This window comes from Octopus sinensis, linkage group LG5, assembly GCF_006345805.1.
Source record: "Octopus sinensis linkage group LG5, ASM634580v1, whole genome shotgun sequence".
Classification (NCBI taxonomy): Eukaryota; Metazoa; Mollusca; class Cephalopoda; order Octopoda; family Octopodidae; genus Octopus; species Octopus sinensis.
In genome coordinates, this window is record NC_043001.1 from 120,834,504 (window position 1) to 120,860,500 (window position 25,997).

At 34.8% G+C, this 25,997-nt stretch overlaps 1 protein-coding gene across 5 annotated transcripts in view; it reads left to right on the forward strand.

The window, feature by feature from the left end:
- LOC115212290 (cAMP-dependent protein kinase type II regulatory subunit) overlaps nt 1-25,997 on the forward strand; it is a 164,559-nt gene that overhangs the window by 102,046 nt on the left and 36,516 nt on the right. For 4 of the 5 annotated variants that reach the window (XM_036503026.1, XM_029781132.2, XM_036503027.1 and 1 more), the window contains exon 2: nt 4,310-4,345. In XM_036503026.1, coding sequence (XP_036358919.1) covers nt 4,310-4,345 — 36 coding nt within the window. Of the gene's footprint in view, nt 1-2,076; nt 2,146-4,309; nt 4,346-25,997 lie in introns of those variants that run through there. The other variant, XM_036503028.1, reaches the window with a different exon arrangement.

The following is a 25,997-nucleotide window of genomic DNA, read 5'->3' on the forward strand; positions in this document are numbered from 1 at the left end:
ACATTGATATATAGTAAATATATGGAATTATCAGCTGATAAAAGAGCACACATTATGCAGCGATTGATTCATCTTCAGGAATCATCTGAATGCATATGTTGTTATTGTCCAGAAAGCTTTATTCTGATTTTGTTAGATGTGATTTTGCTAGGAGATAACAAAGAATTGAGATATCTGACCCTGGCTGTGTTCAAGAAGACCCATCTGTCACAGCAGAATTGATACCAGTGCTGGTGCTTCATAAAAAAGCATTTGTGATGATACCACATTAAAAGCACAGGTGTTGGTGCCACATAAAAAAGCACCCAATGCACTCTGTAAAGTGGTTGACATTATGAAGGGCATTCAACCATAGAAACCATACCAGAATAGACAATGGAACCTGAAGCAGCCCCTGGCCTTGGCCTTACCATCTCCAGTCAAACTGTCCAACCCATGCCAACATGGAAAATGGACATTAAATGATGATGATGATGTGGGTACATGTAAGTGTATTCTGCATGTATGTCTGTATGTATTACGTATGTATGTATGTAATGTATCTATATATGCATGCATGTATGTATGTGTTTTTGTTGATGATTATAGTTGAGTTGAAAAAGACCTTGTATCATGACTTCATACTGTTCATATGATTCGTCCTTATGTTTGTTGCACCCCCTTTTTTCCATTTTGTTTTGCCATAGAAATACAACCTGCCAGCAACAGTAAAATTTACTTTGTAACCTGGAAATGTCTCGTACATATTAAATTTCATCTTTGCTTTCAAATGTTTTAACAAAGCTGTGTGTGTCTGGGAAACCAGTTATCTTAGTTGGCAGGTGATCAGGTACAACTACCAATAATTCTGGGCCTAAAACACACTCCACTCATTATTATAATACACAATTTCTCATCACCTACCAAACTCAAATACATATAATATATATAGATAGATCGATAGATAGATATAGATCGATAGATAGATAGGTAGATAGATAGATAGATAGATAAAAATATATATAGATAGATAGATTGATAGATATAAATATATATAGACAGATAGATAGATAGTTATAGATAGATAGATTGATAGATATAGATATATAAAACATTGCCAAATGTCTATAACCTGGCTAAAATTACATCCTAGAAATTTGTAATCTTACTCTTCATGGCCAAAAAATAGATGACATATTTGGCTTTAATTACTTGCTCACTCTCCACAAATACTTTCTTAAAATATAATCAACATTGAAGTACTGCACCATAAAAAAATATTTGAAAAATGATAATAATAATTGGTCTTAACTTAAGCATAAGCCCAGTAATTTGTGTGGGTGGGCAAGATATTAATTAATTACATTGACCTTTTCTCCACTCCCATGAACCCCCAGTAACTGATGGCTGCAGCTGCAATGACAGCCAAATCATAATCATCATTATCAGTGCTTCACCATGCTGAAGAACATATATCTTTTATCTTTTACTTGTTTGAGTTATTAGACTGTAGCCATGCTAGAGCACTGCATTGAAGAACTTTTAATCAAATGAATCAACCCAATAGCTGTTACTTATATTTTTAAGGCTGGTACTTTTTCTATCAGTCTCTTTTGATGAGTCACTAAGTTGCAGGGATATAAACCCATCAAGCAGTGGTGATAGACACACGCATACATATGCATATATATATATATATATATATATATATATACATATATATATACACATATATATACACACACACAACACACACACACACACATATATATATATATACACACATACATACATACATACATACATACATACATACAATGGGCTTCTTTTAGTTTCCGTCTACCAAATCCACTCACAAGGCTTTGGTCAACCCATGGCTATAGAAGACACTTGCCCAAAGTACTACACTGTGGGACTGAACCCAGAGCCATGAGGTTGGAAAGCAAGCTTCTTACCACACAGCCATGCCTGCACCTCTATACAATATAAACCTGGCATGGTCAACCTTTTTCAGGAAGCAGACTGAAAGAAATATACTTTATCATCGGGCAAAGCCACACAACTAAAAAATTTTCAAGGCAATTTTTTTTCGTTTAGGTATGGCATTCAGAGAGTGCTGTGAACCACAGGTTGTCCATGACTTATATAAACCCCACTTATCCTCAGGTAAATATTTACAAATTGTAAATACACAGACATTTGAAATTATTATCAATTTATGTTACTTCGAGATGCAAACTCACTGCATGAATCTTCTTTATTTTGATCAGAGTTGGTTGTTGACCCCAACTGACTAAGCAAATGCATTAGAAAACATATTGCAGGGTATTTAGAATAGCTTAAATTCTATGGTACGCATGGCACAATACTCTTTACTCTTTCTCTTTTACTTGTCTCAGTCATTTGACTGTGGCCATGCTGGAGCACTACTTTAGTCAAGCAAATCGACCCCAGGACTTATTCTTTGTAAGCCTAGTACTTATTCTATTGGTCTCTTTTGCCGAACCGCTAAGTTACGGGGACATAAACACACCAGTATCAGTTGTCAAGCGATGCTGGAGGGACAAACACAGACACACAAACACACACACAGACGCACACACACACACATATACGACAGGCTTCTTTCAGTTTCCGTCTACCAAATCCGCTCACAAGGCTTTGGTTGGCCCAAGGCTATAGTAGAAGACACTTGCCCAAGGTGCCATGCAGTGGGACTGAACCCAGAACCATGTGGTTCGTAAGCAAGCTACTTACCACACAGCCACTCCTATGCCTATGATTTTATTTTTATTTTTGATCATTTAGGGGAAATAAATGTGCTCATAGTTGCTATAAGCTCTCAAAGATGAGTGAGAACAGTACAGTTAGTATTCCTCTTGGTCAGTTCAAGGAAGGAATTCTAGAGGGTCAAATTACAAGATGGAAGCACTAAGCAGTGATGTGTCTAAATACAAAGTTATCACCAGTTCAAATATGTTTGAGGCATAGTTGAACCTACCAGAAAGCCATTCACTGTGTTTTGTCATGAAGATAATTTCTCCCTGTAGACAAATGGTGTGAATACACCAAAATCAAGCCACAGCACCATCTACTTGAACTGAGATGCAAGCATTTTGGAGTGGTTATCTCCTCTTCAGTCACATAAACCAGCCAGGGTGTGCCACAAGCTAAGAGAGATTGTCTCTCTTATCAGCTAACAACTTTGTATCTAGAGGATCAACATTCCGAAAAGGAAGAAATAGGCATAGTATTAGTGTGAATGTGGAGGGGAGATACACTTAACCCTTTTGTTACCAACCCAGCTGAAACCAGCTCTGGCTCTGAGTACAAATGTCTTGTTTTCATAAGTGTTGAATTAAAATCTTCCATCAAACCTTAGTCACAATTTATGTTCTTAATACTAGCTAAGTTATTTTACTAAATTCTTTGTTATATTTAAGGTAATTGAAAGAAACACAGAGTATCTCAAAATAAATACAGTAATGAAAGGTTTGATATGGGTGGTGATAAGAGGAGTGACCAGTGAGTTGGATGTACCTGGGTGGAGATGGCAAAAGGCCAGCAAACACATATTACCTGGCTTCCTTGCCTTTTGCATCAACTAACCATTTAAAATAGTGGGGTAGTGATTTGAAGGAGATTTGGTTATAATATTTGGCTGCCAAATCTCCTTCAAATCATTAATGGTTTCAATGACAAGCCTTGAATAGAACTTGTAAAGGCCATGGGCACAATTTCTTCATCTAGACCACGCAAATAAAAAAAAAACATGTCTTCTGTATTAAAAGGAAACATTAGATAATAAGGTCCTAGAACTTTTTTAAAATGTAGGATGGTCATGGCTGGAAAAACTTCGATCATAGGTCTACAAAATCAGAGCTAACCTGGGGTTAAACAATAACAACAGCAACAACCCTTTCCTTAATATATTCATCTAATAAATAAATTTATTACATGAATTATATTCGCTTAAAGTATTATTGCTGCAAGTGAAAAATGATTTCCATAACAAATGTAATTCAAAATGTAAAATTATTCCATTATTATTTCTTCTTTTTTATTCTTTTAGTGACTTTTTTCTTTGTTATCTTTCACCCTTCAGTTAAATTTCATATGGTGTTAGTTAAGTTTTAAATTATGTACTTGTAGAGGGTTGAATAAATTTGTATGACTTCTTCATATTCAACATACAATGAGGATGTAACTAGCAATTTAACTGATACATCTCTTGAAAGAACAAAAAATATTTAATTTTTTTCTCTCATTTCAGAAAAGTGCATAAAAATTTTAACAAGATTTTCTTTCACTTTTTTATTTTATTTTCCAGAAACAAGGAAAATGAGTTTCTTACGACGAAAATCTGGTAAGAATCACAATTTTTTGTTAAATATTTTAGATTTTTAAATAATTCATGCTTTATTTATGTATTCTTAGTATTTTTTTGATTTTAACATTGAAGTAAAAAAGAACTGGTGCAGTTTTATTTTTGTTATTACTTCTTGTTTTGTTTTTTTTAAATTTCTTTTCCTTCTAAGCACTCACTCTGCTGATCACATGTATTTAGCTTTTCCCGTATGACCAACCTCAGGTAGGTTCCATACACTTGTAAGTTAGATTAGAGGCAAATCCAGCAGGGTTAAGTCTTATGTCTATTTGTTGCAATTATCTGCTTGTGACAGATCACTCACAACCAGAACTATCAACTTTAAAGGTTGTTTCTAATTCTTTTTCTACCTTATTCCAACTACCATTTCCTCATTGCAAGATTGAAATTCTGTACGCATTTGTACATCACACTGTTGAATAACAGCCAGCACTTCAAAGAAAATCTTATCACAGATCTATTCTTCTGCTCCTGAAATTGTTCAAGATGCTATACAAAATGTGCCATTGATTCAATTTTCTTGTAAGTCAGTCACAACCAGAGCTAACCCCAAGTCCTCAAAACACTACTTATCCCATGTGGCAAGAAGCTTGCTTCCCATCCCAACCACATAAATTTTTTTTTATCAAAACTTTTGTGCATATGTGGGTATGTTGTTTCTGAAGAAATTAACTCAGTTTACCTGTAAATTTAATAATATTGGGTTGTCTGGAAAGTTTGTGCTGATTTTTAAAGGAAAGAAAAAGGTCAATAAATACTTTCCATTACATTTTTAATCAACCAAATGTGAACCATTTTGTTGCACAATGCATCTCCAGCTTTTCTTTAACTTGAAAATACCCTCTTCCCAGAATTGAGGTGGTTTCATGGCAAAGAATTCATCAAGGTATCTTTTTATATCATCCAAGGAACTGAAATTTTTACCATTAAGAATATTCTGCAGAGACCAGAATAAGTGGAAATCTGAAGGAGCAATATCTGGGGAATATTGAGGGTGGGGTAACACATCCCAGCCAAGCTGAAGCAATTTTTGTCTGGTTCCCAAAGCATCAAGTGCCGAAAACGAACTTTCTTATCTTCCATTTTATGTGGCAGCCCATAAAGTATGGAAAGGTAAACATTGTTGAATAATGTTTAGTCCTTTTGTTACTATATTTCTTTAGAAATACACTGCTTTTTATTTTTTTCAGTTAATTTAAAAAATAATAAGGTATTTAGTAAAATATCTGTCATTAAGCTGGTTTGAAATTTAATTTAACATGAAATTTTGATGGGAGTTTTTAATTTAGATAATTTAAAACAGGAAGTTTGTATCATGGAACCTATCATGAAACCAGGGCAATTTTGTGTGAAACAGTTAAATGAACCAAACAAATACAAGGGAGACACCTGAAAATTAGTTGATACACCCTACTATCATCATCATCATCATCACTACTTTCGCTTTTCCATACTGGTATGAGTTAGGACTTTTTTGAGGCATTGTTTTATGTGTAGATGCTCATCCCATCACTTTTGATCATCTCTTCTGACACAGAGATATGATACCTATTCTAATGGCCTGAAATACATGCAATTAACCATTGAAATAGCCAGTGTGGAGATTGATGCATGGGAGAGATTCAGCATGTCCCTTTTTCAGAATGTTAACCTGCAGGGTTAAGGATCAGTAGATTACACTGTATCCTTAAACAAGAGAAATCTTAAGTTTCAAGGGCCTGGGTCAGTCCAACTATACATAGATAATATTTGAAGAGTAACTGAAGATAGCAAGTCATCACTGAAAGTAGCAGGAAAAGGAGAAATTGGGTCCAACAGTAGTTTGCAATATGTTGAGCTTAGATTAAATTCGCCAGTCTACTACTAGATTAATGATGTTTATTAGTTTTTGTAGTGTAGTGTCTATTAAAGAAAACACCACCAAAGGAAAACTGAAATTTTAATGAGTTCTACTCAGAGTTTTTGAAATAATCTATAAATTATCGAAGCAATATAACTTGAGAGATATAATATGGATGGAAGTTGGATGTTGGTACTTTTGAAACTCCAAAAAAAATTAGAATGAACTCTTTGATAGATGGAGAGTGGGGGTATAGATGTCAGTTCTTGGTAGATGGTCAGTGGTGGAAGTGGTGGTGGTGTGGGAAAGGCCCCTCAGTAGATGGGTGATGGTGAAAATGTTAGCTCTTGAGAGGTGTTGGGTGATGCAGATGGCTGGGGGAGTGATGTTGAGGATATGAACTTTCAGTAAAGGGTCAATGATGGTGACAGTGGTGAGCTCTCTGTAGATGTTGAGTGGTGTTAGCTGCGAAGATATGAGCCCTTCGTATATGGTCAGTGGGGTGGATACGATCTTTTGATAGATGGTTGGTGTTTTTGATCTCAATATACAACCAGTGGTCATGGAGTAATGTCATTGAGACATAACCAGTGAATTATGAATTATAAAATACATAATTAATAACTGTGGCTAGCAATGAAATTTTAGCAGACATATAATCACTGTGCACTGGTAGTGGAGGTACTAGTACTTCTGTAAAGACCTAATCATTGGTTGCAGGTTATTGTATTCATAGTGAGGATTTTTTAATAAAATTACTAAAAGCAGTAGTGGTGGTGAGGGTTGTGGTGGGTGACGATATCTTAGAAGTAACATAATTGGAAATTCTCTATAGGAATATAAACTATGCGTTTATATTCTATTGGGAACATAATTAATAGTGGAAGTTTCATCTTATTTTTTTTGTTAATATTAACAGTTATGAAAAGAATGAAAAAAATATACATATTTTGTGTTTTCTGTGCTATTTTATTATATTTCTTTGTACTTCTATGAATAAGTTAGCAACTGATTTTTAAATTTTTAAACAACATTTTAATTAACAGCAATTCAATAATTGGGAATGAAAAACTATAACAACAACCATCCTGTCCTTTCTTTCTACATGTGTGATAATTAAGAATTAAGAATTCCTATTAAGATGTTTTGCTTCTAGTTTTTTTAGTATTCTATATATCGATATATTCATGTAAAAATAATGAAATTAAAATTAATGTGGTTTGATGGAGAGAGAAGAATTTGCTTGCCACTAAGGCCAGGTGTGGTTGGCTTGAACAAATAGCAGCATCTTTTAATAATGGCAGGATTTTCACAGTTTGAATGTTAAACATGTTAGACTGTGACTGTATCCTCTACTCTAAGTGTGAATTCTTGCCAAAACATAACCAAGGCAGTGCTGCCTTGGTTGACAGTAGTTCAGTAATTGAAACGAGTAAAAGAATTAAGGTGTTTTTATACAAAATGTTAGACCCTTAAGTCACTTCACAAATCATACATACATAGGTGTGAAACTTTCCTGTTGTATATATTTGCACCTTTTCATGTCTAAGTGAATATATTTTACCATAAAAATCTCACTTAGAAAATCATAAAACTGCAGTTTTAAAGCAATATTTGTTCTGCACTAAGTCACAACCATTTCCTTGTTGCTCTTACCATGAAAGATGCAATGAGCCAGTAATTGGCCCATTGTAAACCTGCAATCAACAACACTATTAATCCCCCAGCTGCAGAATTAATACATAAAATAAAGAATTTAAACACAGGAGGAACAGTGCCTCCCAAACTAGTAGCTGGCACAGGATGAACATAAATAAGTAGGAAACTACAGGTTGAATGTTGCACATAATAATTCATTATATTGAAAGTATTTCATTGAAAATTTAATCTGTAAGTGATGTAATGAGGGAAGAGTTTCTCATTGTCTACACCAGGTCCATGAAAGGACTAGAATTCAGCACAACATAGCAATGAAACAATTATTCTGTAACCTCATTGCTACTATTACTGAGGATGGTGAATGAAGGTGCCTCAGCCAACTATTCATTTATTACTTAGTGGTGGACTTGACAATTACAACATAGATGATGTGTCTTAGTAAATAATACAGCATAGATAGATAATGGTACTCTGTCACCCAAATAATTGCTTGTAAACTGTTCAGTTGCTGGTCAGATGTGGTGGGGTTGCAAGCTCTCAGTAAACAATGTGGGAGGAGTAAGCTCTCAATAGATCGTCATCTGTAAGAATAAGTTCTCCATAAAATGCTAAAAGTGGTGAGCATGTGAACTCTCCATAGAAGGTCAGGAATTGAGTTATCCTCATCATCCTTTAATGTTTGTTTTCCATGCTGGCATGGGTTGGACGGTTTGACCAGAGTGGGCAAGCTTGTGAGCTGCACCAGGTTCCAGGCTGATTTGGCTTGGTTTCTGATTTGGCTTAGATGCCCTTCATAATGCCAACCACTTTGCAGTGTGTGCTGGGTGCTGTTAACATGGCACTGGTATGAGTGCATTTACACGCTGCCAGCACAAACGCTTTTTATGTGGCACCAGCAGGCCAGTCCTCTTCCCCAGGGGGTACAGCCTAAACACTTCTGCTGAGGTGACTGGGTCTTCTTGAGTACGTTAGTTAGTTTTCAATAAATGTTTAGTTGTGAGAGTGAGATCTCAAATGGTCAACGAGAGTGACCTTTTGGTAGATCAGTTATACAGGATCTGAATTCCAAACAACTAGTTAGTGGTGATAGTAGTAGTTTATTACCTTATATTGTGTTGTACCCATAGAAATTTCAGAGTTAAGTGTCATGGCTAAGTCCACCCAGCTGTAAACCAGTGGTGCACAGTAGAAACAACTCATACTCCAATACTCCAGGAAGTGGTTACAACACTATAAAAATATCAAGTGGTATGTTAACTTGCAACGGTAAGTTTCAAATTCTAATGTGGGTAAATCTTGGGGAGAAACAGTTTTCATTAGGTTGATTTTTTAAAAGATGCACTACAAGAAGACAGACTTATCAGTGGTGCCCCCTATCACACAAAGTGTTAAAGGACTCATCATATGACACACATGCTAATGGAATTAATTTTTAAGAGGACAGTATGCTGGCACTCTATTGTTCATCAATCCCTGGACCTGTTAGAAATAAGTCACATCTCCCTCATATCACTCTTTAAGATGGATGAACACATTGGATAATAGTTCTAAGTACACTATATTACAAAAATGATGTGATAGTCATGACTGATTGGAATGGCTTTAATTATAAGTCAGAGCTGACCTGGAGATTAATCATAACTTCCCCCCCCTTCGTATGTTATATATTTCCACTAACTTTAACCTATAATATAAGGAATAAAGATATTATCAAATAGATTACAAAGTGAGCATTTCAAGAATATCATGGAGAGAACAGAAATCCAATGGGGAAAAGGAAAAATACTTTTTATATTAGATACCATCAAAAAAAAAAAAACGAAAATATTTTGGACACTTAATTAGAAAACATGGTTTATTAGGAATTTTTAATGCAAGACAGAATGAATGGGAAAAGAGGAATGGGATACCAAGAAGTATGTGGATGGATTATGTCGGAAATCAGACTGACTAAAATACAATGTGTTAAGACAGAACAAGAAAGGCCAAGATGATGATACGTGATATTTAAGAAGACGAAAACAGATAATACTTGATGATGATGAATGGTTAAAATAGCCAAGTGGGGAATATCTTTAACTATCATGTTTGTGTTATTAGCTAAAAGAGGTGATTTATTGTTTCTCTGGTCACATTTTTTTTATATTCCTCAATTTGTTTATCTGGAATTGTCACAGTTATTAGGATATTGGCTAAAATGCTTTGTTGAATTTTTTGTGACTCTGAGTTCAATTCCACTGAGGCCAAATTTGCCTTTCAGCATTTTGGCACTGAAAAAAAAAGTACCAATCCAGGGCAATAGCTTGATATAGCATCAGATGAGTGGCTTTGTGGTACCTTTTTTGGTAGTCTGCAATTCTGACAGCAACACTTGTGATAACATTGTTGCCAAGATGAAGCAGCTTTGCTTTCCTTTGGTAAACATTGGTGAAAAGAGATTTGCATGCATGAGAAACTGAGAGTTTTCAAAAAAAGCAAACCTCTTGTCTAGACCTGTACCATGATATGAGAACTGATAGATTGTCAGCCCTAACCAATGGAGACTTTAAGAATACATGAGGACCAAGTTTGGATTAAAGTTACCTCTAATAAGCTTACATTCTGTTTGGCATTAATGATATTTCTCATGTGCATTTTAATGACCTAGCTGACCATGCAAGCATGGAAAAGCAGACATTGAAAGCTGATGATGATAATAGCTCATAAAACTGAAATTAAGCAACCACCTTATGGACTCCTAGAAGGATTAATAAACCTACAAGAACTATATTAATGAAGCTCCCTAATTCCATTACATCCAACATGATTCAAATTTATGGAGAAAACACAAAAAAAATGAAAAAACATTTTTTTTTTATTACTCTTCATTTATTTTTAAAATATGGCATGAGCCAAGAATTAGATAATTTGCAACAACAGTTGTAATAGCAATTGTTTTACTCTGTGTGTGTGATATTGTAATTTCTCTGCAGCTAAAATCAAGATATTAAATCTTGCTAATGATTACTGAAATTCTTCTTCAACATTCAGTCATTTTGTAGTTGGCAGGTAATTATGTTCTTTATTTGGTTGTTATTTTTACTTTTTTCTCTCTTTTTTTTCTTACATTTCTTTTTTTTTTTACTCTTTCTGTCATAATGAACTGCTGAATGATTTAGTGTCCACATTCTCATTAAAAGAATCTTCTCATATGTTAGGAACAAGACACAAATGTACACATTTCACATGTGTGTGTGTGTGCACGGATACATGTGCGCATGTATGTGTATGTGTGCTCAGGTGCATTTGCAGACATGGTTATACGATTAAGAAGTTCACATCCCAACTAAGAGGTTTCAAGATCAATCCCACAAAGTAACACCTTGAGTAAGTTTCTTCTATCATAGACTTGGGTCAACCAAAGATTTACGAGAGAAATTTGATGGACATAGCCATAGCTACATGGTTAAGAAATTTGCTTTACAATCACATGGTTTCAGATTCATGCCTACTAAGTGGCACCTTGGATGAGTGTTTTCTGTTATACCCTCATGTCAACCAATGCCTAGTGTGCGTGGCATCTTGGGCAAGTGTCTTCTGCTATAGCCCCGGGCCGACCAATGCCTTGTGAGTGGATTTGGGAGACGGAAACTGAAAGAAGCCTGTCGTATACATGTATATATATATATATATATGTGTGTGTGTGTGTGTGTGTGTGTGTGTTTGTGTGTCTGTGTTTGTCCCCCTAGCATTGCTTGACAACCGATGCTGGTGTGTTTATGTCCCCGTCACTTAGCGGTTCGGAAAAGAGACTGATAGAATAAGTACTGGGCTTACAAAGAATAAGTCCCGGGGTCGATTTGCTCGACTAAAGGCGGTGCTCCAGCATGGCCGCAGTCAAATGACCGAAACAAGTAAAAAGAGTATAAGGTATATGGAAGCCCATCATGTGTGTGTGTAGATTCATGTGTCTATGTTTAAATTAGCAGTGCAACAAACAGAGATCATGAGCGTCAAACTCAAAAACAAATCCTGGAATTGATATGATTGACTAAACCTTTGAAGTTGCTGCCGTAGTAAGGAGCCAATAAATGACCTGAAACCAATAAAGCAGATAATAGAAAAGAAAAGAGAAAAAGACATAAGCTGTATGGAAGCCTGTTGGGGTCATTATTCCTGTATTTGGGTTGCTGACTTCATCTGTCACCTGGTCCTTGAGTATTTGGCAGAGGATTTTTCCATTTCTAACATTCAAATTTGGTCCACACGCACACATACACACAATTTTAACATTTATTGTGGGATCTGAACACTTGATCCCAATTCTAGACCCCAAATGTCCATTGATGATAGTATTTACTACAACCAAACTATAAAATTGAAATAATTTGGGTGCGTAATAATGATCTTTGTAGCAAGTGAGGGAAACCTCTGCTGTCATTATAGCACAGCTTCCAACTTGCTAATAAACCAACTACAAGTGTGAGAAATACATAGTTAACAAAAATCAAGATATGAGACAATGAGTGTGTCGCCGTGGTTACTCAACCTACCTTAGGTACCCTGATTCAGTATATTCTGGGTACATGGCCAAGCTACCTAGGCAACAAGCATTTTATTTCAAGGATCATGCTGTTGCAACAGGTTTTGCACTACATACCTGCATTTGACACGTTGGACCAACAGAGTTCTCCTACATTAGTTGTTGAAACAATATCAGGCTACTGCATGCTTCTATCTAAATATAAAACTGATGCGGATATTAGACATCTACACCACTATCCCTGAGGAGAAAACAGCAATATTAAAGCTTAGATGACCCTGAAGGTTTCTTTGCAGTTGAACTACATTTGTAATATCTGACAGGTTTTATTTTTTAAAGAATTATTGACATTTACACTAAATATAAGAAAATATAATTCTTTTTGCATCTAACATACTTCTTACCTTAAACTTATAGTTAATAACTTTTACACTTCAACACTCTCACTTCAGAAAAAATTATGAAATTGAAAAATTCTAAGGATTCCTTATGTTTGAACAACATTATTGCATACAAGATGCAAATAGTTGTATATTACAGTTGTTGCAGAATCATTGACATTTAAATAATGAGAATATATGCATGTGTACATCATATATATATATATATATATATATATATATATATATATATATATATATATATAACAAAGTGAAGTTGTAAGATACCACACGAGTGGAAATATATATAAAGGAAGGTTTGAAAATGCAATTTTAAAAGGTGTTTATTCACTTGACTGGTTTCACTTTTTTAGAAAAAGATTGTCAAAAGTAAAATGTAAAAGCTTTGTAAAAACTTTTTTGTGTTAAATACTGGTTGTCACAAAATATTACAATACATTTATACATTCTTTGATAATAATAAGAAAAATGTTAAAACAGTTTATAGGGAAAATAAAAGTCAAGTGAATAAACACCTTTTAAAATTGCATTTTCAAACCTTCTTTCATATATATATATATATATATATATATATAGGATAATAAAATGAATGGTTTATGACTGGTAGCTTACTAGTAAAGCACTGTCACTTTCACAGAGATCGTTATGTTTACATCCGTATTTGTTAACGGTCATTTTTAATACTTTTCTCACTGTATTGCGTGGTCATTTCTCTTTTTTCCCCATCTTTGCAAATGAAGATATTTCCTCTGTCTGGTTGTTTTTCTTTCTACAAAATGAGAAGTTGCATTGCAGAACTATTATTTTAATGAGTTTTATCTGTTTATCACCTGATGAGATACATCTAAACTACTGGATGCTGCTGAACCAGTTTTTGAGTGTCCCACCCATGAAGTATCGATGCTAGATGTGTTGAACCAATTGTCAAGATTAATCAATTTTTGTATATTCCATCTTCCACTTGCCACATATATATATATATATATATATATATAACTTATAAAATAAGGGCAAAAGAAAAATTCTAATGCCAAATATGCCGAAAATAGACAAAATTGTCAATAACCATTATAATTTATAATTTTGTCTATTTTCGGCATATTTGGCATTAGAATTTTTCTTTTGCCCTTATTTTATAAGTTATTTATAAATTTAACCTTTAAAGGTATTTTTTAATATGCTGGCCATTGATAAAAAATTTTTTCGGAAAAGAAAATTTTATCCTACATTAGTTGTATATATATATATATATTATATATATATATAATATATATATATATATATACACACACACAGTGAGAGAGAATGTCAACAGATGAAATCCAGAGATGCTCAATACAGAAAACACCTAGCAGCATTCAGGATGAAAGCTCCTTCACCAATGGGATCCTAGCATGTGGACTGCAAGGGAGACTATGTTGGAAAAATAGATCTCATTTGACCACATTCCATGAAAGTATCTTGGTCAGCCTGTGAACTTTTCAGTTGACCATCATATGTGTATGTATGTGTATGTATGTGTATGTATGTGTATGTATGCATGTGTGTGTGTGCATGTGAAAATTTAATTTTTTACATCAAACCTATTCCTTATTCTTAAATAAGAGGAAAAAGACTCATAAATGTCTCCTCCTACTTATTGATGATATAAGACTGGCAAAGTTGTTTGTGCTGTTGGATAGAATGTTTCATTGTATTTGTTCTAACTCTGTACTTTAAGTTCAAATGTTACAGAAGTCAACTTTGCCTTCCATTATTTTAGAATCAAGGAAAAAGAAGTGGCTATGTGGTAAGTAGCTTGCTTACGAACCACATGGTTCCAGGTTCAGTCTCACTGCATGGCACCTTGGGCAAGTGTCTTCTATAGCCTCAGGCCGACTAAAGCCTTGTGAGTGGATTTGGTAGATGGAAACTGAAAGAAGCCCAATGTATATATATGTGTATGTGTGTGTGTATGTTTGTGCGTCTGTGTTTGTCCATCCCCCCAACATTGCTTGACAACCGATGCTGGTGTGTTTACGTTCCCGTAACTTAGCGGTTCAGCAAAAGAGACTGATAGAATAATAGGCCACGGTCAAATGACTGAAACAAGTAAAAGAGTAACCTGAGAAGATAGGTTGGTAGAATTATTAAGAAAAATCAGGCTAGATGCCTACCAGTATTTGTTCCATCTCTTGGTGTTTTGAGATTAGATCCGACCATGGTTTACTTGTTTTGTAGACTTGATCTGTCACCCAGCTTAACACCACCATCTGGCACTTTGAGTACCTTTAATGAACCCCCATTCTGTTGAAATCATTCAGACCAGATCTCTTATCTGAGAATAGCTTCTTCCCTCCTTTGAGACAGTCTAAAAGGCCCTATAGGGGTCGTGGACACTGTCTTCCCTCTTGACTAAAAGATTATAAGAAAAAACATGCCCTTGTAACAAGCAACCAAAATGACAAATTTGTATGGGTAGAGTAATCAGTAGCAGAATGTGACTGGTGTTTGTTTTATCACCACCACCCCACCCCCAAGGGATGAAAAACAAAGTTGTTTTGATAAAACCTATAGGGATTAGCTTAACACTGAGAGCCTTCCACTCAACCCTCTTTGCCATTCTACAGTACTTTGGTACATGAATCAAAGAAGATGCCTCTATGTGATCACAAGAGCTGCAAGAAATGACAGCCAAATTCTCACTTAACTCACACCCTAGCATCTTACAAACGGGGAGGCATACTGAATATGATTGTACTGTATATATTGTCTGAAAATAAAATGATTGATCATATTTTTGCTTGAGCAAATGACCCAGGGCTAAACAACACCAGCAACTCTTTAATACAGACTCTGAATCATTATAGAAGTTGATGACACCATTAAGTTATTAATCATTGTAAAAGTTTCCACATGAATAATTTTTCCTTATCCTCATTGATTATATCTGAGTCCATGAAATTTATTTGATTGAAATGGCAGGATTTCTTTAGTTTCTATCATCAAAGAATGTTTCATGTATATAACTATTAAAGTCCAAATTGGTGGTTACCTCAAGGCTGGTCAGTGCTACTTTGGTGTCTGATCTACAACTTAAAGGGTGACTACTTTAAGTTACTTTTTTTATTTACTTTTCAATTTCTAACATCCCTTAAGATGTTGGCTAAAGATTTTTTACAATAAATTCTTTTGTACATACTTAGCATTGTTAATGTTTTTTTTTTTTCAAAATTCTTATTCTAATAATAATAAAACCATATTTTGTTTATATCTTAGCGAATAATAATAATAAGATACCAAGAATAAACAATATAATAATTAAAATAAGCATTTAGATCACACAAGATTGGCAGCCATGAGTTTTGCAATGTAAAGAAACTAAAAACTAACCTAAAGTAATCGCCCTTTAGATCCCATTCCAAAGTAGCATTTGCTGGTTATTATTAAGTAACCAATTACTCTTTTACTTGTTTCAGTCATTTGACTGTGGCCATGCTGGAACACCACCTTTAGTCAAGTAAATTGCCCCCAGGACTTATTCTTTGTAAGTCTAGTACTTATTCTATGGTTCTCTTTTGCCGAACTGCTAAGTTACAGGGACGTAAACACACCAGCATCAGTTGTCAAGCGATGTTGGGGAGACAAACACAGACACACAAACATATACACACATAATATATATATATATATATATACACACACATATATATATACATACATACATATATACGATGGGCTTCTTTCAGTTTGTCTACCAAATCCACTCACAAGGCTTTGATCGGCCCAAAGCTATAGTAGAAGACACTTTCCCAAGGTGCCACGCAGTGGGACTGAACCTGGAACCATGTGGTTTGTAAGCAAGCTACTTACCACACAGCCACTCCTACACCATTGTTGAAATACAATTCATCCATGGGCATCCCACTTTTATTTTCTCTTTTCAAGAATGTATCTAAGCTGCTATTATTCATTGTGTTCTGTTTTTTAATATGGTTGCCTGATTTGTAGATCTGATTGCTTCTCCTAACAAACCAAGCAACCATATTGAGACTCATCAATTGGCTCAAATATGATTAGTAGTTGTTACTTAGCTCTAATCTAAATCTGAAGGAGCTTAGGTTTAAGTGCACCCCAACCATAACCAACCAACTATTTTTTTATATCTGATACATCACTATCCAATGAAACCTTTTTTTTAAAATTCTTATTTAACATGCTAATTCAGCAGTATTGAATCCTTTAAACTTCTTGGGCAACCAGGAAATCAAACAAAAATTTAGTGATCCACTTTGCAAAGAAAACTGAAAATTGTGACAAACTTCACAAAGAAAGTTTTTTAAAAGCAAACTATTTTAAAGTCAAAATTTTAAGAAAAATGTATTAAAGAAATTTTACTTTGTTTTATTAATCCTACAAGTGTAATGCAGTTGGCAAGCAGAATTGTTCGCATGCCAGACAAAATGCTTAGCAGCATTTCATCTGTCCTTAAGTTTTGAGTTCAAATCCCACTCAGATTGGCTTTGCCTTTCATCCTTGAAGGATCAATGAAATAGGTACCAGTTCAAAGTAACCAACTAGCTGCCACCCCCAAAATTTCAGGCCTTGTGCCTATAGTAGAAAGGATAAATCATACACTTGTGTTTAACAAAATTATGACACATTTTCGTAATGTTTAAACATTAGTATGAATTTTCTAAAGCCTTAAATTATATATTTAAAATATCTACAATACACCTCAATATTTCTTGCAGCATTTCAGTGTGCTGAACTACTACAGTAGGGTGAGAATTACTGCAATAGGGTGTGATTTTGGGAGAGGTGATTGCTGTTTCTAGCAAGTTGAAAAACTACATACAACTCCCCACTCACTTGTTGGCTTCTAAATATTGTAGTATCTCAAGCCAGTTAGCTAGAGTTTTGTTAGTAATTTTGCATGAATATGAGGTCTGGTCTATTAAAAGTAAACATGTGAAAACTTATTAAGACATTCACTAACAATGTGTTTAAGAAGTTACTTAATATCCCTTGTTAGGATAGTCTTGTTGAGACCCCTTCAGTCATGACTGACCGTGGGAGTGCACCTAGAAAGTTACCTCAAGGCTGGTCAGTGCTACTTTGGTGTGTGATTTACAACTTAAAGGGAGATTACTTTAGGTTATTTTTTTTATTTACTTTTCAATTATCCTCCCAGACACAAGTCCAGGCAAGGTTGTTTATGGAAGACTATCAGTCGCCCATGCATACCAGCCTCCCCTCTCCACGCCACCAGTGTTATCCAAGGGAAAGGCAATGGCCGATACAGCTTGACACCTGTGACACATCGCAACTCATTTCTACAGCTGAGTGAACTGGAGCAATGTGAAATAAAGTGTCTTGCTCAAGAACACAACAAGCAGCCCGTTCCAGGATTCAAACTCACAACCTCACAAACGTAAGTTCAACGCTCTAACCACTGAGCCATGTGCCTTCACTGTCACAACAGCTGTTCTTAGCGTGCTTGCCTCATTTGTACTGAAGTACTAGTTCATAGTTACAAAACATATCTACCATTCTCTCCACACAGTATGGATTCATAGCTACATACAGATACACCATTCTAGGGATTTGCAGCTATAAATAGATATATAACTCACTCATATAGCAGGTATTCATAATCACAATATATATATAAATATGTGGTCATCCTTGCATACAGGCATGTCCCCTACATCCCACTTCAGCTGAGCATTGCTAGTCTTGTGGGCTTGTGTGTACTGGTACCATGAAAAAAGCACTTGTGCCAGTACCATGTGAAAGCACCTGTGCTGGATCTGTGTGAAACTACCCAGTACTCTCTGTAAAGTGGTTGGTGTTTGGAAGAGCATCCAGCCATAGAGGCCATACCAAAACAAACATAGAACCCGGGCAGCTTTCCAGCTGACCAGCTTCTGTCAAACCATCAAACCTATGCCAGCATGGAAAAAAGACATTAAAACGATGATATATGATGATTAAAATGATGATGTATATACATACAACATGCCTTTTTTCTGCTTGTAGCAAGTATTTAGAGCTACAAAATAAATATATCATTTTCCCAAAATTGTTAGGATTTATAGCTATAACATATGACACTCACTGAATAGTAGAGGTTCACAGCTATAAAGCGATCTATTGGCATCCCATACCATGGGAGGTCAGAACTAAAAGCATGTTTGTGTCTTATACACATACATGCACAAACAACCTCATGCAATCTACAGATATGCTTTTCAAAAGCAGGTTTCACAAATCACTGTTAGTTACCATGCTTAACTTAATCAGATTATGGGGAAATTGCATTTTGCTTGGTCATAGAAGCTGAACTTTGGTGCTTTCATTGGATTGCGTTGTACATGACTGCCACCTCTGAGGTGAATGCACGCTTGGGTGTGATACAAGAAGTGTATAAAAATATAAACATCAAGATTAAAGGAAGACAAAACAAGTTGGTGAGAGCCATCAAATGTTTTTTTATGTCCCGTTTATGTTTAAATCAAGGCAACATATATCTAATACGATTTTCTTTTCCATAAGCTGCGCAAATATCTGTACACCTTAATAAATACGCACACACATACATATGCTGCCCACACCCAATGACATTGATTATGTATCATAGAACTGTTACACCATCTCATATAATGAGAAAAGATGAAAAAAATCTAATTTTCTTCCCATATTCAATCTTGATATTAGTTTCAATTGAGATGTTAAAGTCTTGTCTTTTACCAGCAAACCAAAATAATTACTGCTGCACATTAAATCTAACACCCACACACAAGTGAATATATATATATATATATATATATATATATATACACGTGTGTGTGCGGTTATGTATAAATAATTTATATATAGTATGTGTGTGTGTGTGTGTATATATATATATATGTATGTATATGTATATATATGTGTGTATATATATATATATATATATTGTATATATATGTATATGTATATATGTGTATGTATGTATATGTATGTATATATATGTGTATGTATATATATATGTATGTATTTAGAGGCATGTAGGTGTGTATATAAATGTGTGTATAATATGTACAATGTATATATATATATTTATGAAATAACACAAATTGCGACTTTAATTATCATCTTAACACTTGCTGATTATTATTTACATGAGCTCTACATTGATAATTAAGTTTTTAATCGCATTTGTATTTAAGCCATTTGTTATTTCCTAAACATGAGCATTCTTAATCTCATTATTTCCAGCTACTTTGTTACACCAGTCGTAACGCTGCTTTAATTTGGTTTTTGGCTGTTTCTCTATAGATCAATTATAAGATACTTGTTCAGTTGTTGTGTGTATTGTGTATAGTCATGTTAGAGAGTAATGGGGTCCCAGGACAGCCTTATTGTGCAGTAGCTGAGGCAAGTGTCTTCTGCTGTTGACTAGAGTTGACCAGTGCCTTGTGAATGGGTTTTGATAATTAAACTGTATAAAAACCTGTTTTATGTAGGGTGGAGGGTTTGTGGCTGTGAGGTTAAGAAGCTTACTTCCCAGCTATGTGATCTTGGGTTCAGTCCCACTACATAGCATCATAGGCAATTATCTTCTATTATAGCCCTGAGCTGATGAAAGCCTACATAGGCATGCAAATAATCTTATAAGTGTATGCAATATGTGTGTACATATATATGCAGATTTGACACATTTCTATATACCTATGTGTGCATATATGTACTGAGTGTAAGTCTCTAGTATGTGTTAATGTGTATATACATATATCTATATATAAACGTATATGTATATAATTGTGATTATATATATATATATATAATCACAATTATACATATATACTTGCCTACAAGCATATGAGACTGCAGGTATCAATACACATTTAGATTTGTCTTATGTGGGTGTAGTAGTGCACGTGAGTAAATGTGTGTGTGGGTATGTGAACATTGTGTGAAAATATGAATGTACTGTGTATCTATATGCATACATGCATATGCTCCATGTGCTCTGAAGGATATATCCATGTATGCAACTACGTTTGTATATATATATATATATATAATATATATATATATATATATATATATATATATGTATAACTGCGTGCAGATATGATTGGCTGACACTCATGCATGTAATGTATACTGGCATGTACCCAGGAATAAACTTATTAATGTGCACGTCTGTTTGTCTGTGCATTTAACTGTTAAAAATCTCTCAATATAGTGGAACTGAAATGTAAATCTCCCAGCTAAAACCATATTATCCCATCTGAGGAGTTTTCTATGCACTGTGCGTTGCTTCTGGTGTTATTGCATTGTTCTATACCCACAAGGGAGTAATGCACCTTGAAGATGAAACAATTGCTGTGGTAATAAATTTTTTTTTTTTGTTGGTACATTCTGCCTTGTCTATTTATCTTTAATAAATAAATAGATAAAAATATATATGGCAAATGAAAGATAGAAGATGGAATTTATGTGAGGATTTATTATTAATCACAACAATTGTTTCGAGACATCTAACATCTATCTCTCATGGGTGAGACACTCAACAATTGGTTCAGGGTATCCAGCGGTGGAGATGTATCTTATCGGGTGATAAATAGATAGAACTCATTAAAATAACAGTTCCGCAATGTAATTTCTCGTTTTGTAGAAAGAAAAGCAGCCAGATGGAGGAAATACCTTCATTTATATAGAAGATCAAAAATAAAATCACAGATGGAAAAAAAGAAAAATGAACACACAATACAGCAAGAAAGGTATATAAATAGCCGTTAACAAATATGAGCATTATAGATAAAATATATATATATAAAAGTTTGTGTCTTTATTCTACACCACTACTTGTTTGTTTTCATTCCCATAACTTAGCAGTTTGGTAGAAGAGATTGAGAGAATAAGTACTGAACTTTTAGAAAATAAGTACTAGGGTCAATTTGTTCAAATAGATCCTTCAAGACAGTCTTCTGGCATGGCTGCAGTTCAATGACTGAAATAAGTAAAAGATATATATGTATAAGTTTTAAAAAATAAGGAATGTCAGTTAGCTATTGATTTATCTACAGGGGTCAGACAAAATAATAGAAACACCTAGTATCATAATTTTGAAATAGTTATAAAACCGTTGAAAGCTTGTTTATTTTTGCTTTTTGGTTTATTATTAGTGTTGCTTAATGTTTTGCTAAAATTGCCGTTACTATTCAGATATCATCAGAAAAAGGTAATTAAAATTCATTAAAATGACAGATCTATCAGACTTTCAAAGAGGTCAAACTGTTGGTGTTTGTATGGCAAGTGCTAACATAATGAAAACAGCTAAAATGTTTGGTGTATCAAGAAGTACTGTCTCGAAAGTAATGACAGCTTTTGAGAAAGAGGGAAAAAATGCCTCATTGAAACAAAACTCCAGAAGAAAACCAAAATTTTCAGGTAGGGAACACCAGACTTTTACGTGAATTGTTATAAAGGATCACAAATGTACAGCTCCCAAAATTACTGCAGAGCTTAATGACCACCTCAAGAACCCAGTTTCCACAAAAACTGTTCGCCAGGAGCTGCACAAAGCCAGATTTCATGAGCGGGCTACAATCAAAAATCACTACTTTCAAAAACAAATCTTGTAAAGCATTTAGAGTGGAGTAAAAACCTACAGAATTGGTCCCTAGAACAGTGGGAGAATGTTATTTTCTCAGACGAGTCATCCTTTACCTTATTTCCGACCACCAGCCAAGTATACGTATGAAGACAGCCAAAAGAAGCATTTGACCCAGAGTGCCTTCTTCCAACTGTTAAACATGAAGGATCTGTGATGATCGGGGGGGGGGGGCTATATCTTGGAAATCCACCAGTCTAACAGTTTCCCTTCATGGCAGAATTAATAGTCAAGAGTATTTAAGCATTTTATCTAATCAAATTCATCCTATGGTTGCAGAACTATTTCCGAAGGGAAACACAATCTTTCAGAATGATAATGTACCAATTCAGACAGCTAAAGTTGTTACTGAATGGCACGAGGAACATTCTTGCGAAGTTGAACATCTTACCTGGCCACCACATTCCCCAGATCCCAATATTATTGAATATTTATGGTGTATTTCGGAAAAACATGTAAGGAGTCGATATCCTCCAGCATCATCACTACAAGAACTGGAGACTGTTTTAGCTGAAGAATGGACAAAAATTCCTTTGGGAACAATTCAAACTTTGTACAAGTCCATACCTCATAGAATTCAAGCTGTAATTACTGCAAAAGGTGGTCCTACCCTGTATCAAAATATATTTGTTTGAAATTTTAAGGTGTTTCCATTATTTTGACCAACCCTTGCATATAACTAGCCATCTATGGTTATCAATCTATCTTTTTCTCTTTCCTTTTTCCTGACCTCTCCCTCTTTTCCCCATTTTCTCTTTCTTTCTTTCTCTCCCTCTTTCACTGTCTTTTCTAAATTTTCTCTTTTTCTCTCTCTCTCTCTCTCTCTCTCTCTCTTTAGATTAAGTCTTTTAATTTGGGTTTGATAAAGTAAGTACTAGTTGAGCATTAGGGTTATGTAACTGACTAACCCTAACCCCTCAAATTTCAGACCTTATGTCTGTAGTAGAAAAAAAAAACATTATTGTTACTGATGCAGGATATACCATCCTGCAACCATCCAATGCAGATGTTTCCCTTCTCTTTAAGACAGCATCATTTCCCAGTCAGACATGCATTCGCTATATCAATAAACAAAATATTCAAGAGAAAAGCTTAACAAAATATAGCATTTATTTTCCGACTACATTATTCTCATGTTATAAGTTGGAGATTCACCACATTTAAAGATGTCTACTGATCACAATCAATTTGCTAAATCACAGACATTCAAATTATGTTAACTGCTAAATTCAAGAAAAATGTATTCTACACAGACATCGTTAGATTATTAAAATTTCTTATTTGGAGAATGTTGTATATAATATTGTATATAGAACTGAAAAAAAAAAAACAAGGTAAAAATTGATATGTATTTTGTTCTGTTAAGTGTTTCTTTTATTTAAGCATTGCTTTACCTTTGACATATTTCTTTCCTGAATATAAATATCTCCTAATATAATATAGTAATGAGCGTAGTGTTTATATATATTTGTGTGTGTATATATATAACCACTACGTTCATTATTATATTAAGATATATATATATATATATATATATATACACACCCAAAATCACACAGTAGAAGTGAATGGTGAAGGGAGGGGAGAGAAAATAGTAATTCAGTGAAGAAGTAGTGAGAGTAATAGCCATGACTGAGAGGGAGGGAGAGAAAGTAATGGCAGTGAGAGAGAGGAAGTGGTGAAGAGAGCGTTGTGTATCTTCTACTATAATAATACTCTTGTGTATTTCTCCGTCACAACATAAATGAGAAAGGAAGGGGTGATCTATCGATGGAAGTGGGATTATGAAAAGTCAACGGTGAAACCAAACCAAACAGTGCTTCAACTCTGTGAGTATCTGTCTGTGTGTGTGTGTGTAAAAGTGAGGAATGTGAATGTTTGTTTGTGTGAGCGTGTATGTGTGTGTGTTTGTGTAAAATATATTTATATATTTGAGTGAGTGTATATGTGTTTGTGTATGTTTATTCAGAAAGCTACATAGAAAATAGAATTACAGACACACGTGCATTTACACACTTAAAAAGGAAGGAAGTGGGCTGTGACAAAGTAGAGAAAACCACATTTGCTACAGATTGTGCTACTCATACATATAAATGCATACATGTGCACACCTGCATGCACACGCAAAAAAACACACACATATACTCACACAGTTGAAGCAATGTTTGATTTTTTTCCCCTTTTATACCCTTTTTAGGAGTGGCTGTGTGGTAAGTAGCTTGCTTACGAACCACATGGTTCTGGGTTCAGTCCCACTGCATGGCACCTTGGGCAAGTGTCTTCTACTATAGTCTCGGGCTGACCAAAACCTTGTGAGTGGATTTGGTAGACGGAAACTGAAAGAAGCCCGTTGTATATATGTATATATATATATGTGAATAAGTACTAGGCTTACAAAGAATAAGTCCGCGGGTCGATTTGCCCAACTATAGGTGGTGCTCCAGCATTGCCACAGTCACATGACTGAAACAAGTAAAGCGTATAAAATACTACAATTAGCTGTCATATTTGACAGCAAAGGGTCAGCTAGTATATCTATATTTCAGTAAAGAAGAAGCCATCTTATCTAATGCTCTAACAATTCTGCTAGTCCACCACCCAAAATTGGAACTTCATTTATTGACGCAGGAGGGATGAAACTCTGACTTAATGAGATTTGAACACAGAATGCTGAGAGTCAGAACAAATATCACAAGGCATCTTTTCTATGCTCTCACAACTCTTCAAGTTCATGGCTACCATCTTATATACTTGACCAATGCATCATACCCACCTCACTGGGTCTTTAAAACATATTTCCATTTGCAATATTTATATCTCGACTTGGTGTATAGTTGATTATATTAACCATTTTAATTGAACCTGATAAAATGGGCATTCAATTTTGCCTTTCATCCTTTACATCAAATACAGGAATCAATATAAACAACTATATCTTCATTAAAATTGGAGACTTATACCTATGCAAAGAATCAAATAATGATTTAACATAGCCACAACACCACCAGTATTATATAGAAGACATGGTTAAGTGGTTAAGAAGCTAGTTTCACAATCGTGAGGTCCCAGGTTCACCCTCCCTGCATGGCATCATAGACAGCTGTTTTTACTATAGCCTTGGGCTGAATCCTTGTAAGTGGAAACATATCAGATGGAGTATATTTATAACTTAATGATTAAATATTCTTTTCTACTCTAGGCACAAGGCCCGAAATTTTGGGGCAGGAGGTGCCAGTTGATTAGATTGACCCCAGTATGCAACTGGTACTTAATTTATCGACCCTGAAAGAATGAAAGGTAAAGTTGACCTTGGCGAAATTTGAATTCAGAACATAAAGACAGACAAAATGCTGCTAAGCTTTCACCTGGCCTGCTAATATTTATTGCCCACAAGGGGCCAAACATAGAGGGGACAGACAAGGATAGACAAATGGATCAAGTCGATTACATCGACCCCAGTGCGTAACTGGTACTTAATTTATCGACCCCGAAAGGATGAAAGGCAAAATCGACCTCAGCGGAATTTGAACTCAGAACGTAACAGTAGATGAAATACCGCTAAG